This window comes from Ceratotherium simum, chromosome 8 (genome assembly GCF_057802395.1).
Source record: "Ceratotherium simum simum isolate JZ-2026a chromosome 8, ASM5780239v1, whole genome shotgun sequence".
Taxonomy (NCBI): Eukaryota; Metazoa; Chordata; class Mammalia; order Perissodactyla; family Rhinocerotidae; genus Ceratotherium; species Ceratotherium simum.
The window spans coordinates 54,949,348-54,966,554 of NC_141907.1; the positions used below are offsets into that span (position 1 = coordinate 54,949,348).

Genomic DNA, 17,207 nt, shown 5'->3' on the forward strand with positions numbered 1-17,207 from the left:
GAGGAGCTGGAATCCCCAGAGTAAGTGGAAGGAGGTAAGAGGAGATCCCTTCCTTCCCCAAGGACTGCGACCCTGAGACTGTGACCATGTGGTTCTCAGAGGGCGGGGGAGTGGCAACTCTCCTTGGGAAAACCGGAGCTCTCCAAGACACCACACAGCCCATGGGGAATCCCCCTATGAAGGGAGCGCAACTGTAGCGAGGGTACTTTTGACAAGCTAGCCCCTGAGGTGAGTAGTGAACTACAGTCAGGCAAGAAAGCTCTGAGATAGGGAGGTAAAGTAAATGCCCCTCCCCCACCTGCCCACCCACCTCACACATCAGCACAGTATCACTTCAGCCCCCCCCCCGCCCCCAGAGGAAGTGGCACCCAGGTGACCAGGCCCCACCCACAGCAGCAGCATGACTGCACCCCGTCCCCAGAGGCAGCAGCCCCCAGATACACAAGCCCCACCCCTGGGAGCAGCGTGCCCACACTCTAGCACCAGAGGCAGTGGCACCTATGTGCCCGGGCACCAGCAGCGGCAACAGCATGCCTGCACCCAGGCCTCAGAGGCAGCAGTCCTCTAGCACCCAGGCTCCAGCAGTGGTGACCCCCCCAGCATCCAGGCCCCACCAGCAGTGGCAGTGTACCTGAGCCCAGGCCCCAGAGGCAATGGCAGCTCAGGCCCCACCATCCCACAGCCCCAGTGGCTCCGGCTCCATCCTGCCATGGTCGCAGCTCCTTCGGCTCAACTATGCCCTGGCTCCAGCTGCATCAGGGCAACCATGCCCTGGCCCCAGCTCCTTTGGCTCAATCACCACCCCCCCCCAGCTCCAGCTGCTTCAGCTTCGCTGTGCTCAGGCTCCAGCTGACTTGGCGCCAGCAACTTCGGCCCAGCCACACTCCCATTCCAGCTTCTTTGGTCCAGCAGTACTCCAACTCTTGCTTCTTCAGCCCAGCCGTGCTTCAGCTACAGCTGCTTAAACCCACCAGCTGCACCCAAGCCCCAGCTGCCTTGGCCTAGCTGCGCTCCAGCCCCAGGTGTTCCCATGCTCCAGCTCCAGCTGTTCCCATGCTTCACACCAAGCAGCCTCCGCTCACCTGTGGTTCAGATCAGCCACGCTTCAGCTCAGCCATGCCTCAGCTCAGCCAAGGGCCAATCAGAGCACCTGCAGACTGAGGCAGCCACAGAGTACACAGCCCTTGACCCCCACCCAGCGGCGGCAAGAAGAAACTGTGACCATATATTTTCACTATGAGGAAAAATAAGCCAACACTTTGAAAAAATGTTGAAAAATGAGAGGCACTTTGAAAAAGAGGCTCATTTGAAAAATGAGAGGCACTTTGAAAAAATATATTAAATCTCCAGACCAAAAGGAAAATGACAAGCACCCAGAAATCAACCCTGAAAGCACAGAAATATATAACCTTAGTGACAGAGAATTCAAAATAACCCTCATAAAAAATCTCAATGAAATACAAGAAAACAGATAGACAATTCAATGAAATCAGGAGTTTCTTCACAAAAGAAATGGAAACTATAAAGCAAAACCAATCAGAAATCTTAGAGATGAAAATCACAATAGAGGAGATAAAGACAAATCTGGAAGCCATAAGCAGCGGGGCTGACACTTTGGAGGAAAGAATTAGCAATATTGAGGACAGCAATGCAGAAATGCTCCAGATGCAGGAGGAAAGAGAATTAAGACTGAAAAGAAGTGAAGAAACTCTCTGAAAAATATACAATGCAATTAGGAAATCCAACGTAAGGATTATAGGTATTCCAAGGGGGAGAAGAATGGGAAAAAGGAGCAAAGAACTTGTTCAAAGAAACAACAGCTGGGAACATCCCAAACCTGGAGAAGGAGCTGGAAATACCAGTGAATGAAATAAGTAGATCTCCCAACTATATCAACATGAAAAGACCGTCTCTAAGGTGTATAGTAGTAAAGCTGGCAATAGTCAACAACAAAGAAAAAATTTAAAGGGCAGCTACACAAAAACAAAATAACGTACAAAGGGATTCCTATCAGGGTCTCAGCAGATTTCTCGACAGAAACTTTACAGGCTAGGAGAGAGTGGAATGACATATTCAAAATTTGGAAGGACAAAAACTTTCAGCCAAGAATACTCCATCCAGCGAAAATATCCTTCAGATATGATGGAGAAATAATAACTATCCTAGATAAACAAAAGCTAAGGGAGTTCATTGTCACAAGACACCCACTACAAGAAGTGCTCAAGAAGACCCTCATGCCTGAGGAAAGAAAGAGAAAGGGGATTCAAAGTTGTGAACAAGGAGGAAAATAGGTTGACAAAACCAGAAAAATGGCAGCTCTCTAGCAGAGCAGATTAGCAAACACCTAATTATAAAACCAAAGAACAAGAGAAAGTAAGAATCAAAAATAAATATAACTTCATCATGTAAAACACAAACTCACAACACAAGAAGGAATAAGATGTGACGACAATAATCTAGAAGGGGAAGAGGAAAGGGATCAAATGGACTTAGTCTAAGGGAATAAGAGGCCATCAAAAAATGGACTATCATATCCACGAGATTTTTTATACAAACCTCATGGTAACCACTAACCAAATAATCAGAACAGAGTCAGACATGGTAAAGAAAGACAAAACTAAGAGAACCCCAATATAGAACTACCAAATTGAATTGGTAGTCCAAAACACACAGGACGAGAAACAAAAGAAATGCAAAAGAACTGGATAATGAGCAATAAAATAGCAACAACAAGCCCTCATATCAATAACTACCGTAAATGTAAATGGAATGAACTCTCCAATCAAAAGACACAGAGTAGTGGGATGGATTAAAAAACAAGACCGAAGAATATGCTGCTTCCAGGAAGCACATCTCAGCTCTAAAGACAAACACAGGCTCAGAGTGAAAGGATGGAAGACAATACTCCAAGCCAATGGCAAACAAAAGAAAGCAGGTGTTGCCATACTTATAACAGACAAAGTTGACTTCAAGATAAAACAGGTAATAGAGACAAAGAGGGGCAATATATAATGATAAAAGGGACACCACCAAGAAGACATATCAATTATAAATATATATGCACCCAACATAGGAGCACCAAAGTGCATAAAGCAACTATTAACAAACCTAAAAGGAGATATTAACAACAACACAATATTAGTAGGGGATCTTAACACTCCACTTTCATCACTGGATAGATCATCCAGACAGTAAGTCAATAGGGAAATAATGGACTCAAATGAAAAATTTGAGGAGATGGACTTAATAGACATATAGAGAGCACTCCATCCAAACACAACAGATTACACATTCTTCTCAAGTGCACATGGAACATTCTCAACAATAAGTCATATGTTGGGAAATGAGACATGCTTACATAAATTTAAGAAGATTGAAATCATAGCAAGATCTTTTACCACCATAACGCCATGAAGTTAGAAATCAACTACAAGAAAAATGCCGGGAAAGTGACAAAGTGGTGGAGCCTCAACAACATGCCACTAAACAACCAATGGATCATTGATGAAATTAAAGAAGAAATCAAACAACATCTGGAGACAAATGAAAATTAAAATAAACCATACCAATTCATAAGGGATGCAGCAAATGTGGTCCTAAGTGGGAAACTCATAGCAATACAGGCCCAACTTAACAAACAAGAAAAACCCAAATAAGCAACCTCAAACTACACCTAGCAGAATTAGAAAAAGAAGCAGAAACAAAACCTAAAGTCAGCAGAAGGAGGGAAATAATAAAAATCAAAGCAGAAATAAATGAAATTGAAATAAAAAAAACAGTAGAAGGGATCAATGAAATAAAGAGTTGTTTCTTTGAGAAGATAAACAAAACTGACAAACCCTTAGCCAGACTCACTGAGAAAAAAAGAGAGAGATTTTATAATCAATAAAATTAGAAATGAAAAGGGAGAAATTAAAATGGATACCACAGAAATACAAAAGATTATAAAAGAATACTACGAAAAACTATATGCCAACAAATTGGACAATCTAGAACAAATGGGTAAATTCCTTGACTCATACAACCTCCCAAAACTGAATCAAGAAGAAACAGAAAACCTGAATAGACAAATCACAAGTAAAGAGATTGAAACAGTAATCAAATACCTCCCAAAAAATAAAAATCCAGGACCAGATGGCTTCTCTGGAGACTTTTACCAAACATTGAAAGAAGATTTAATACCTATCCTTTTCAAACTACTCCAAAAAACAGAGGAAGATGGAACACTTCCCAACACATTCTATGAGGCCAACATCACCCTGATACCAAAGACAGATAAAACAACACTAGGAAGGAAAAATACAGAGCAATATCCCTGATGAACACAAATGTAAAAATACTCAACAAAATATTGGCAAACTGAATACAGCAATACATTACAGAGATCATACACCATGATCAGGTAGAGTTTACACCAGGGACACAGGGGTGGTTCAACATCCACAAATCCATCAATGTGATACACCACATTAACAAAATGAGGAATAGAAACCATATGATCATCTCAATAGATGCAGAGAAGGCATATGACAAGACCCAACATCAATTTATGATAAAAACCATTAATAAAATGAACATAGAGGGAAAGTACCTTAACATAATACAGGCCCTGTATGACAAACCCACAGCCAACATCATACTCAATGGGGAAAACCTGAAAGACATCCATCTGAAAACAGAACGAGACAAGGGCGCCCACTCTTGCCACTCTTATTCAACACAGTATTGGAGGTCTGGCCACAGCAATTAGGCAAGAAAAAGGAATAAAAGGAATTTAAATAGGCAATGAAGAAGTGAAACTCTCCCTGTTTGCAGATGACATGATCTTATATATAGAAAACCCTAAAGAATCCATTGGAAAACTATTAGAAATAATCAACAACTACAGCAAAGTTGCAGGGTATAAAATCAACATAAAAAAATCAGTTGCATTTCTATATACCAAGAACAAACTAACAGAAAGAGAACTGAAGAAGACAATCCCATCTACAATTGAAACAAAAAGAATAAAATATTTAGGAATAAATTTAACCAAGGAAGTGAAAGACCTATACAATGAAAACTATAAGACATTATTGAGTGAAATCAATGACGACATAAAGAAATGGAAAAATATTCCATGCACTTGGATTGGAAGAATAAAAATTAGTTAAAATGTCCATACTACCTAAAGAAATCTACAGATTCAAGGCAATCCCAATTAGAATCCCAAGAATATTCTTCACGGAAATAAAACAAAGAATACTAAATTTCATATGGGGCAACAAAAGACTCTGAATAGCTAAAGCAATCCTGAGAAAAAAGAACAAAGCAGGAGGCATCACAATCCCCGACTTCAAAACATACTACAAAGTGATAGTAATTAAAGCAGCATGATACTGGTACAAAAACAGGCACACAGATTAATGGAATGGAATTGAAAGCCCAGAAATAAAACCTCACATCTACGGGTAGCTAATCTTTGACAAAGGAGCTAAGAACATACAATAGAGAAAGGAAAGTCACCTCAATGAATGGTGCGGGGAAAACTGGACAGCCACTTGCAAAAGAATGAAAGTAGATCATCTTCTTTCACCATACACCAAAATTGACTCAAAATGGATCAAAGACCTAAAGGTGAGACCTGAAACTATAAAACTCCTGGAGGAAAATATAGGCAGTACACTATTCATCATCAGCCATAAAGGGATCTTTTCGAATTCGATGTCTACTCAGACAAGGGAAACAAAAGAAAAAAAAACAAGTGGGACTTCATCAGATTAAAGAGCTTCAACAAGGCAAATGACCCAGGATCAAAATGAACAGGCAGCCCACCAGCTGGGAAAAAATATTTGCAAACCATATATCCAACAAGCGATTAATCTCCATGATATATAAAGAACTCACGCAACTGAACCACAAGAAAACAAACAACCTGATAAAAAAATGGGCAGAGGTAATGAACAGACAGTTTTCCAAAGAAGATATACAGATGGCCAATAGGCACATGAAAAGATGCTCAACACCACTAATCATCAGGTAAATGCAAATCAAAACCACCCTAAGATATTATCTTACACCTGTCAGAATGGCTATAATCACCAAGACAAAAAATAACAAATGTTGGAGAGGATGTGGAGAAATGGGAACCCTAATTCACTGCTGGTGGGAATGCAAACTGGTGCAGCCTCTATGGAAAACAGTATGGAGATTCCTCAAAAAATTAAAAATAGAAATACCTTATGATCCAGCTATCCCACTACAGGGTATCTACACAACGAACCTGAAAGCAACAATCCAAAGAAGTTTATGCACCCCTATATTCATCACAGTATTATTCACTATAGACAAGACATGGAAGCAACCCAAGTGTCTCTCAACTGATGATTGGATAAAGAAGATGTGGTATGTATATACAGTGGAATACTACTCAATTATAAAACAAGAAAAAATCGTCCCATTTGCAACAACATGGATGGACCTGGAGGGTATTATGTTGAGTGAAATAAGTCAGAAAGAGAAAGACAAACAGTACATGATTTCACTCACATGTGGAAGATAAACCAAGACATGGACAGATAGAACTGTTTGGTGGTTACCAGGGGCAAGGGGGGTGGGGGGCGGGCAGAAAGGGTGAAGGGATACGTTTATATGGTGACTGACAAACAATAATGTACCATAAAAATTTCACAATAAAAAAAAGTTAAAAAAAAACAACACATTATCCTCTGTGAAAGAAGCCAGTTGCAGAAGACCATATATTGTATGATTCTGTATATATGAAATGTCCAGAAGGTCGAATCTATAGAGACAGAAATTTGATTAATAGAGGATTGACCAGGTGTGAATGGGAAGTGACTTCTTCTTCTTTTTGTTTTTTTTGGGGGGAGGAAGATCAGCCCTGAGCTAACATCTGCCAATCCTCTTCTTTTTGCTGAGGAAGACTGGCCCTGGGCTAACATCCATGCCCATCTTCCTCCACTTTATATGGGACACTGCCACAGCTTGGCTTGACAAGCGGTGCGTAGGTGGGTGCCCTGGATCCGAACCAGTGAACCCCGGGCTGCCGCAGCGGAGTGTGCACACTTAACCCTTGTGCCACCAGGCTGGCCCCGGAAGTGACTTCTAAGGCATGTCAGATTTCCTTTTGTGGTGATAAAAATGTCGTAATATATATTATTTTGAAGGTTTCATACCTCTGAAAACATACCACATGTATTGGAATTTATAGTATTAAAGTATATAAATTATATCTCGCTATAAAATCTGCTAAAATAATGATGATAAAGTCAATTTTTCATATAAATAGATTTATAGTTTCAGAGATGTTAGGTACTGAATTGAAAGAATTTATGATGTTTTTTTCTAGGTTATCTTTCTTTTTTCTCTGGTTCTATCATATTTTTAAAAATGTGTCCTTCTTGCAATTACCTATGAAACTTTACGTTATTTGAAGAGAAAATTGTTGCACCAGTTGATTACCCATTAAATCTATGGGGTAAAATACAGCTTTGAAATAAATGTCTGGGTGATCATAAACGTAGATTTAAGAATGGTTAAATCATTTTAACAATTTCATGTTTTGAATCTTAAAAATGGGGTGAAACTCACACTCACCATTGGCAAAAGAACCTATCTGTAAATAGCACCTATTAAAAAGAAATTGTGATACTCACGATGGGTCATTAATGACTGTCTTCAATGCGTTGAGTAAATCAGTCCTCGACATTGTGTTGAAGTCCAGTCTAACAGCTGCTCCTTTCGTCTTCATGCGCTCAATATTATCAGGTTGATCAGCAAACAAAGGAACGCCCACCATAGGGATCCCATGGTAGATGGCCTCATAGACTCCATTGGCTCCACCATGAGTTATAAAGGCTTTGGTTTTCAGATGACCTAGGATTAGGTGAATTTCAGCAACTTATTAAGTATAAGTCTTAGAATAAAATGAGAGTAGGGCAATATAAGACACTGAAAGAGGCATTGTATTCTAGATAATAGATTATTGTACACAGGAAACTGCATTAAAATGTCTTTCAGAACTCAAAGGAAGAAGCACCTAAGTCTGCTCTAAAAGTAAATGAGGGCTACATAGAAGATTGATGTATGACTTGCTACTTGGAAAATGAGTACAAGATTGCCAGGTGGGCAGTACTGAAAGAGAACACGCTGGATAAAAAAATAATGTGTGGAATAAAAAGGGGTAGAGGATATGTTCGAATACTTCTCTTAACGAAGTAATGAAGTCACTGAGTCTGACAAGCAGTGTTTCAAGGAAGTTGGTGGTGGCACAGGGATCAGGAGAAGGAAAAGTTACACTAATCATTTCCCCCTAGGGCTGGGAAATAAATATAATGAAGTTAATTTTTATTTTTGAGGTTTCCAATAGCAAATGTTCAATAAATTTGCTTCCTCGTGAACCATTATCATCTGGTGGCAGTTACTTTCATTTCAGGGTGTCTTTTCCAGAGTCTTACCAAGAAGGTCATTCTGGGGGATCCACTTATAGAGCCGAGTATTTGGCCCTAAGGTATCTGGCTTCTTGCCATCAAATCTCCATATAACCTGTTAGAGTAAAGAAAAAACCTTATTCCCTGAGTCAAAATTAAGATACAGCATGTTAGAGACTAAATAGATTAAGAGGAATCTGGAAAACCCGTTCAGCATGACAGATGAGGAAATGAGAACAAGACAGGGTAAGGAGAACTACTAAAACACTGATGTAATAGGAATACTCATCTTTAATGTACTTATTTTATATTCAGTCAAGTGTGCCTGCAAACTTGATGTTTCACACTTGGATTAGACAAATGGCATTTTCAATAACAATTCAAGTGCATCAAACGTTTTTAGGTAGTCTTTATAACTGTAGTGCAAAAAAAATGGAAATTACTAATTTTCTGCTTATTTGGCTATTTATTATTCTAGCTCTCAGCTTCTAAATTTAACGTTATCCTGTTTATTTCTTTTTGAATGTTGGGCGAAGCAGCTTCCTTATATCCACTTGTTCCATAAGTTATTTTATTAGAGTTTTACTTCTTTTGATTGACAGAGAGGGAAATGTATGCAATTAGCTATTTGCGGGAAGGAAACAGTTCTGATTATTAACAATTTATTATTAATTATAAATAATTTCTGCTTGGTAAGTATGTTTAGCTTCTTTTAAATTACCAATTATTATTTACTATTTCCAAGAGAAATTTCAAGTAGTAGTTTTTTCACATGAATCCAGAGTATTAACACTATTGCTAGGTTTGAAAATTCTTTAAATGTTGAAAAGAAGAGCCTCTTGGTACTTCATAAATAACAGTAAAGCCGTCAAAAAAATGAATATTTTGATGATGCTAAATTTTATTCAACTGACTGTTAACACTTTAAAGATGCACTCAAAAAACTGACAACATTGATTAATATGGTTTCTTATAGCCAATCCACGTCCAAGTCCAGTACCAAGATTAGGTACAGATTTTGGAATTCCCAAGCAATCATTGTAAGCGAGATTCTAATTTACCAGTGTTATCATCTATTTTCAATGTGAGTCTTAAAGTAACTTTAGTTCTCAGCAAATTGGCATAGATAATAAGCAGAAATCTATGTCAGAAAACTAAAAACTACTCTGGGTAGTTCAAAACTACCCAGAGACTTCAGGTATGTTCCATATATCAGAAATAATTTACTACCATAGTTTATTAGAGAAGGGCATCTGAAACTTTCCCATACTAGCCTTGCTTCTAGTTGAGTACTTTTTATATTGCCTTCTCCATCTTCAATCAGGAGGCGTTATTTTTCAGATGTTTTAGAAACAGAGTTTTTGCAGGACCATAATTTTATAAAAGACCTTATGGGCTGACCAACCTCTACCCTTTCACTTATGTTTTCCTGTTTCAGACATTAACAGGGCACAGTCCACAAGAGCAGTTTTTTCTCTTTCTTTTTTCCAGGTTAGTTTCTTTCTCTCTCTAAATCATCAGAGCTGGATAGGTATCTGGATCCAGCTTGGTGAGCCCTGGCCATCCTTTCTCTGTGTAGCACCGTGAAAAGCACATTGAATAGGCCTCTTCTGAAATGGAGGGGAAGTAAAAGAGGCCTGGATTACCAGACCTAAACTTCAGGATGCCTTTCAGACTGTTATTGTTTCTTTCTTAAGGTTGCTGTTAAAATTTAACTCCTCTCTGAGAACATGTGTGTTGTGTACGGTGCCCTCAGGAATCATATGAGGAAAAGGAGCAAAAACAGGGCAGAATTTGATGATATTTGTACATGCTAGTAATATCATTATAATACCAACACTTCCTGCTGCACCTCTTAAATATGTTTATTTCTGATCTCAATGTTAATGCAAATGTTATTGTCAAACAAGAACACCCTCTGCACTGTTGGCACCTGCCATGTATATTTCAGTTTTTAAACTGATATATGAGATCAATTGGATCTATCTTAATACAATGTAGTTTATCTTTCATGCATGAAATTTCTGTAATCAAACCGTTTTGAAACTTCAACAGCTGCAGTAAACAATTGTCCACTATAAGTACTTTATCTAACCTTTTGTGGAATCTGGGCAAGGGCTGATGCAATCACATTGGCCCTTTCTTCTGTAATGTTACTGACTATTGACCCCAGAGAAAAGACCACAATACCATTTTCTCCAGAGCTCTGGACAAACTCTTCCATTTCCTGTGAAGAAAGAATTTACTCCATCACAAAAGAGCAACAGCATAGCAAACACTATTGAAAGGTTTGTTACAAACAACTAAGGAGAGAAAATTATCTATTGTCAGAAATTACTAGACTAGTGCCTGTTTATTTTTGATTGTGGTAAAATATACATAACTTAAAATTTACCATCTTAACCATTCCTAAATTTACAGTTCAGAAGTATGTTCATTATCATTGTTCTACAACCAATCTCCAGAACTTTTAATCTTGCAAATTGAAACTATACCCATTATACAATGATTCCCTGGCACCTGCATTCTACTTTCTGTTTCTATGAATTTGACCAGTCTAGATAAGTTATATAAGCGAAGCATACAGTATTATTTGTTTCATAAGTGGCCCATTTCACTTATGGTAACATCCTTAATGTTCAGCCATGTTGTAGCATGTGTTAGAATTTATTTCCATTTTAAGTCTGAGTAATATTCCATTCTGTGTAAATAACACATTTTGTCTATTAATTCTTCTGACACTTGGGTTGCTTCCACATTGGGCTCTTGTGAATAGTGTTGCTATGGAGATGGGTGTGCATATAACTCATGGGTCTCCTAATGTCAATTCTTCTGGATAAATACCAAGAAGTGGAATTGGTGGACCTTATGGTAATTCTGTTTTTAATTTCTTTAGGAACCTCCATTCTGTTTTCCTCAGTCAGTGGCTGTTTATAACACATCTAATCCCTTGTTTCCTTAAGAATGACACAATGCATATGAGATTGACTTCCTTTATTATGTATATTTGTACAAATATGTGCACGGGTGTGTCTGTATAAGCTAGAAGTGAAACAGAGCCAGTACACAGTAGAGCAGAGGAAATGCTCTTAGACAATATTATACCTAGACTCTCCATTTACACTGTTATTAATTACTAATGTAGATTCTTGAAGGAGGCCACCGAGCAGCATCTTAACTCACCTTTGATTCTTTATCATTATAGTTCTACTAAATCACTTGTGTTTATTGCAGGCAGGATTTATGGAGAATTATTTTAGTTTCGTCATTAGTATTTTATTTCTCTGACTATGACCACTACGAAAAAGCTTGCTATGATTTAGATGATTTTACATCTTTTTTCTCTTAGCTCTGTAATAACTGATACCTCACCTTAACCTTTGTCAGTATTTCCCAAGCTCCCCACCAAATCACTCTTTAAAGGCTGCAGAATTGCTGTCATTCATGAGTCTAGTATTACTGTTTGGAGTTTCCATGAGATAGCCCTAAGATTCCCAGTTATAATCCAGAAATATACATGTATGTTACTAATTTGAGTGACTATACTTCTGGTTTGTTTATGTACGATACCCTTTACCTACAACGTAAAAAGGATGTCCTAGTGGAATGTACTATGTGTAACTGGCTGTGAGGGACCCTCATCCTCACCTGACTGAGTCTCCCAGGGAGCAGCTGCCCCACGTTGGGAAAGGTGCAGCAGAGCATTTTGCAGCAGATTTCCGGTTACTCTTTTGCCTGGCACTGTTTCAGAATTATTCTGATTTGTAGACCCATATTCTTGCCAATTTACATTCAATTTATTCCTTTCTGTACTGGAATATTTTCTTATTGCTCAATATAGTCTTTTACCAAACAAACAAACAAACAAATATAAAAGAGCCAAATTTTTCCTGGATATCTCATCAAAAATGCATACTCATCCTTTTTTCTTTGGCCTTTCTGTTTTAAATTTATTATTTGTTCTTTTCTCTTTGGAAAATAGTGACAGAACCCTTCCAAGATAAACAGTATACTTTCAAATCCTAATCATTCTTATTGAATGATCCCCACTGGATGTTCTTTAGCATTGTGGTCTTTCCTTATTATTGTACTGTTCACACAGTTTTAATTGCATGCTTCTATTCTATATTTCCAAGTAGAATGTTAGGTGTGTTTGGGGGAAAATTGTGTGTACACTGCTTCTCTGCATATCCAGCTCTTATCTCTGGACTATGCTAGTCACTTGAAGAATATTCTTTAAATGAGTGACTGATACTTTCTTATGTGCTAAATAATGAGATTTTCATTTAACTGACCCTATTCCAAAAGTCTTCTAGGTATAATATGTTATTCTGTGATGACGATGAAGTTCAAATTCTTGTAATGGTATTGAAATATATGTGTTTCTAATTGGCAGGTCACTTTACCCAACTTCCCACAACATTCTCACTGTAATCAAACATTCTAAATGAAGAACACAGAATTGTTTCTATTGAAAATGCAAAGTAAGCAAACCAAACAAAGAGGAACAGATCACCTTAGGCAGGGGTTTGGCAGGTTTGCAGTGAAATCCTCCAATATATTCAAAATGTGGTAAGAAGGGGCGAGGAAATTCAAAATCCCAATAGGTTCGAATGAGCCACATTTCAGCTTTCTTCATTAACTTAGATAATGTAGTGGGCCTTCCTGAAGGGAAAAAAAACAAAGAAAAGTAGAGGAAATGATAGTATTGTAAAATGACAATACCAGGTAATTTTCTGAAAGGAGCTTGGAATGACATAGCCAAAGATGTTTAAAAGGGTCTGTGGTTTCATAATCCAAATATGTGTGTATATACATAAATGTTTTATATATGTTGTTTATATACATATGAGGAAATGTAAGAGACTTTCATATCTATCATCATATCAGTGCATTCACAATCATAAACAATTATTAAACCTAAGCCACTAAAGAATTAAACATTCATTTGTTTACTCCGTAAAGCTGCAAAAGTAATTGATGCAAATGTAAACAATGATTTCAACTGCTCACTCAATTAACCATACCGTTTCCATGGAAACACTTTGCCCTAGAGTACTTAGTCTAGTTTCTACAATTTAGCAAGCTATTCACTTGGTCCTAGATTTTCCAGGTAAACTGTGAGTTTTTTGGATGTATGGCTTTTCCTGTATTTGATTCATGTTAAGAAACTAACAATATTTACATATTGAATGAATGTCGTTTTAAAATATAGCTGGAAAGTTTTCATAAAATATGGAAATAGATGTGCTCACCCTTAATTTTGGCTCATTTTATCTTTAATGGAAGACCTTGTTTTATAAAATGTAGCCTAGGAACTTGAATGTCTACCTCTTGACAATATTTTAGGCCTATAAAACAGATGATTTGTAAGTACTTAGTGAAGGAATGTGTAATTATTAGAAACTCAAATTATGGGTTCTTGTGTCTCAGATAGAGCCATCATATCCTTCATTTGTGAAGGAATCCTTCTGCTAATATGGCAAAAGAGTTTATTTTTTAAATGAATCTAACCTAAACAAGGGGAAGCAATTTCCTCAAGGCTCCCTAGAGTGTTGTGTTAGAAATATGTAACTCCTCAATCTGTATGTCTGCCTTGATCAAGATATTTAATGAAATATCTAATGACTTTATTGTAGATGAAAAAAATTACAGTAAAAGTAATGTGTAGTATGAATAGGCAGAGCACAGAGGATTTTTAGAGCAGTGAAACTATGCTGCATGATGTTTTAAAGGTGGAAGTATGATGTTATAACTTGTCCAAACTCATAGAATGTATAAGACCAATAGAGAACCCTAATATAAAATATCGACTTTGGATGATAATGCTGTGTCACAATAGTTTCATCAGTTGTAAAACATGTACTTCTCTGGTGGAGGATGTCTATGATAAGGGAAGCAATGCGTGAGTGGAGGCAGGGTGTATATGGAAAATCTCTACTCAATATTGCAGCGGACCTAAAACTCCTCTATGCAAGAAAGCCTATTATAAACAAACGAACAAGAAAGGATATATGGTTGCTTAACGAACTCGTCAGTGCTTTAATTTTTAGTTTATGATTTCCTGGAGTGTCCTGTACTAGGATGGGCCACAGGGTTCTAACTGACCCTATAATTTAAGCATTTCCATAATATTTGTGAGTTTGAGAGATCATTTTGTATTTTTATTTCAATATTTTACTTATGGAAGAATAATTCCTCTGACTTTATGCAAACTCACCTTCCAAGGCACTACAAAAGTTAGGATTTCAAGCTACCAACTAAACACATGACTTACCTAGTACTTCAGTGTAAAACTGATCCCACCTCTTCTCATTAAATGTTTGGAACCAAAAATCAAAATAAAGCACATGTATCATACTTTTTACCCTCTCCATGAATGTCATTTGATCACTTAATTCTGACATAACAACAGGTACATAGGATGGAGGGTATGGAAGTCCTCCGCTGTACTTTTCAATTCTATGGCCAGGAGAGAAGCGGACACTGTACATTAAAGGTATTTTCAGTAGCTCAGCCAGCAGCTCACCACAGGGTCCAATGGGGTCTGCAAGAATGAGATCAAATCTTGATTCTTGTAGATTTGTGATAAGTTTCTTGTTCAAAACCATATCTTTACAGAACTTTTCCATAATATCAGAATATTCCCAGAAGATTTCTTGCATTAGTGAAAAATATGTCCAAAATGTATCTTTTGGAATATGATATGTCCATTTGTCGATCATTTTCATGGAAAGAGCCACAAAATCATGTTTTGTTATAGATGAAGGATAAATCTCATATTTAATAGCAGATGGTTTGTTGGGATCAACAACAATGGAAGCTGAAGATGTCAGAACAATCACTTCGTGACCTCTCTGGACAAGTTCTTCCAGGATTATCTTCATATTGATCCAATGGCTATATTCTGTGGGCCACACCAGCACCTTTCCACCACTTCCAGGGCTAAAGTAACAACCCAGCTGTAGCAGCAGAAGAACTGAAATCCATTTCATAGACATCCTGGTGGAATGGAAAACTTATTTTCAAATTTCTGATCTCTTCTACCATTGCTCAGTCTTATATTCAAGGAAAAATCAATCAGGACGTTAAAATATAACTCCTACATCAAAGTAAATAGATTATATGAGCAGTCAGAGCATTCAGATAGGAAGTGGAAAAAGCAAAAGGTAGATGACTTGGTTTGTATATATATACTTAAGGTCTGTTTTAAGATTAAAACTGCTATCATGTGTAAGTCACTTGTATTTGGAAGACTGTCACGAACAGTGGTGAGGGAGAGGTAACTGTATCTGCAGTCTTCTTGAACTTTAAAGTATACACTTCAGCAGTTCATAGTACATTCACAGAATTGTGCAATGAGAACAGCAATCAATTTAAGAGCATTTTCATCATCCACTGATAAAACATTACCCTTTAGACAGAACTCCCTAATCTCTACCTCCCCCAACCCTCATCCAACAATTAATCTAGTTTCTGTCTTTAGATTTGCCTATTGTGAACATTTCCTGTAAATGGAATCATGCAATATGTGGTCTCCTGCGACTGCCTCCTTTCATTTAGCATATTTTAAAGGTTCATCCGTGTTGTATGTCACGGCTTCATTCCTTTATATTGGCAAATAATATCCATAGTATGGATACTCCATATCTTGTTTATTCATTCATCAGTTGATTTATACTTTTTTCCCATTTTTTGTCTATTATGAATAATATTTTTTTATTAACTTTCACCTAAATTTTTGAGTGGACATGTTTTCCTTTCTTTTGCATACATACCTAGAAGTAGAATTGTTGGGTCATACGAAATACTACGTTTCACCTCGAGGATGTGGCATACCATTTTCCAAAATGACTGCACCATTTTCCATTAAAACTAGCAACATATAATGGTTCCAATTTCTCTATATCCCTGCCAACACTTGTTACTGTCTTTCTCTCTAATTTTAGGTATACTTGTGGGAGTGAAGTCATATCTCATTGTCATTTGAGTTACTTTTCCCTGATCTTAGTAATGCTAAACACCTTTGCATATGCATGTTCAACACCTATAGATCTTTCTTGGAGAACTATCTATTCAGAACCTTTGTTAATTGTTTAATCGGATTATTTGTCTTATTATTATTCAATTATAAGAGCTTTTAAAAATATATTTTGGGTATAAATCCCTTATGAGATATATGATTTCTAAATATATTCTCAATAGTGTTGTCACTTTCTTGATGGTGTCCTTTATACAGTAAAAGTTTTAAATTTTGATGAAGTTCCATTTCTCTATTTGTAATTTGGTTGCTGTGCTTTTGGTGTCATATTTAAGAAACCGTTGACAAATCCAGTATCACAACATTTTCCTATGTTTTTCCTTAAGAGTCTTAGAGTTCTATTTTACATTTAGGTTTTTGATCAATTTTGAGTAATTTTTGTATATGGTTTGAGGCAGCCAGTCCAACTTCATTCTTTTACATGTGGATAATCAGTTTCTCCTGAAGTATTTATTTAAATGATTGTTCATTCCTTTGTCAAAAAACAATTGATCATCAACGTGTGAGTATATTTCTGGATCCCAATATCTAGTTTATTGATTTATTTGCTTGTCTCTGTGCCTATATCACACTCTCTTGAGTAGTGTAGTTTGTAGTTGGTTTTGAAATCAATTAGTATTACTCCTCTAATTTTGTTCTTTTTTTTCAAGATGGTTTGATGATGTTTTGGATCCCTTGAATATCTATGTCAATTTTAGAATTAGTTTGGTAATTCACACAAAGAAGTCAGCTGGGAT

General features: G+C 37.2%; 1 protein-coding gene across 1 annotated transcript; it reads right to left on the bottom strand.

The window, feature by feature from the left end:
- Positions 1–7,651: 7,651 nt before the first annotated feature.
- Positions 7,652–15,457, bottom strand: LOC101403358 (UDP-glucuronosyltransferase 2B31-like). The gene is made up of 5 exons (XM_004419123.3): positions 14,707–15,457; positions 12,946–13,094; positions 10,525–10,656; positions 8,457–8,544; positions 7,652–7,875 (listed from the first exon to the last, which is right to left on the bottom strand). Exons 1-5 carry the CDS (start codon positions 15,428–15,430, stop codon positions 7,652–7,654), a joined length of 1,317 nt encoding a protein of 438 aa, XP_004419180.3. The 5' UTR covers positions 15,431–15,457.
- Between the last annotated feature and the right edge of the window lie 1,750 nt (positions 15,458–17,207).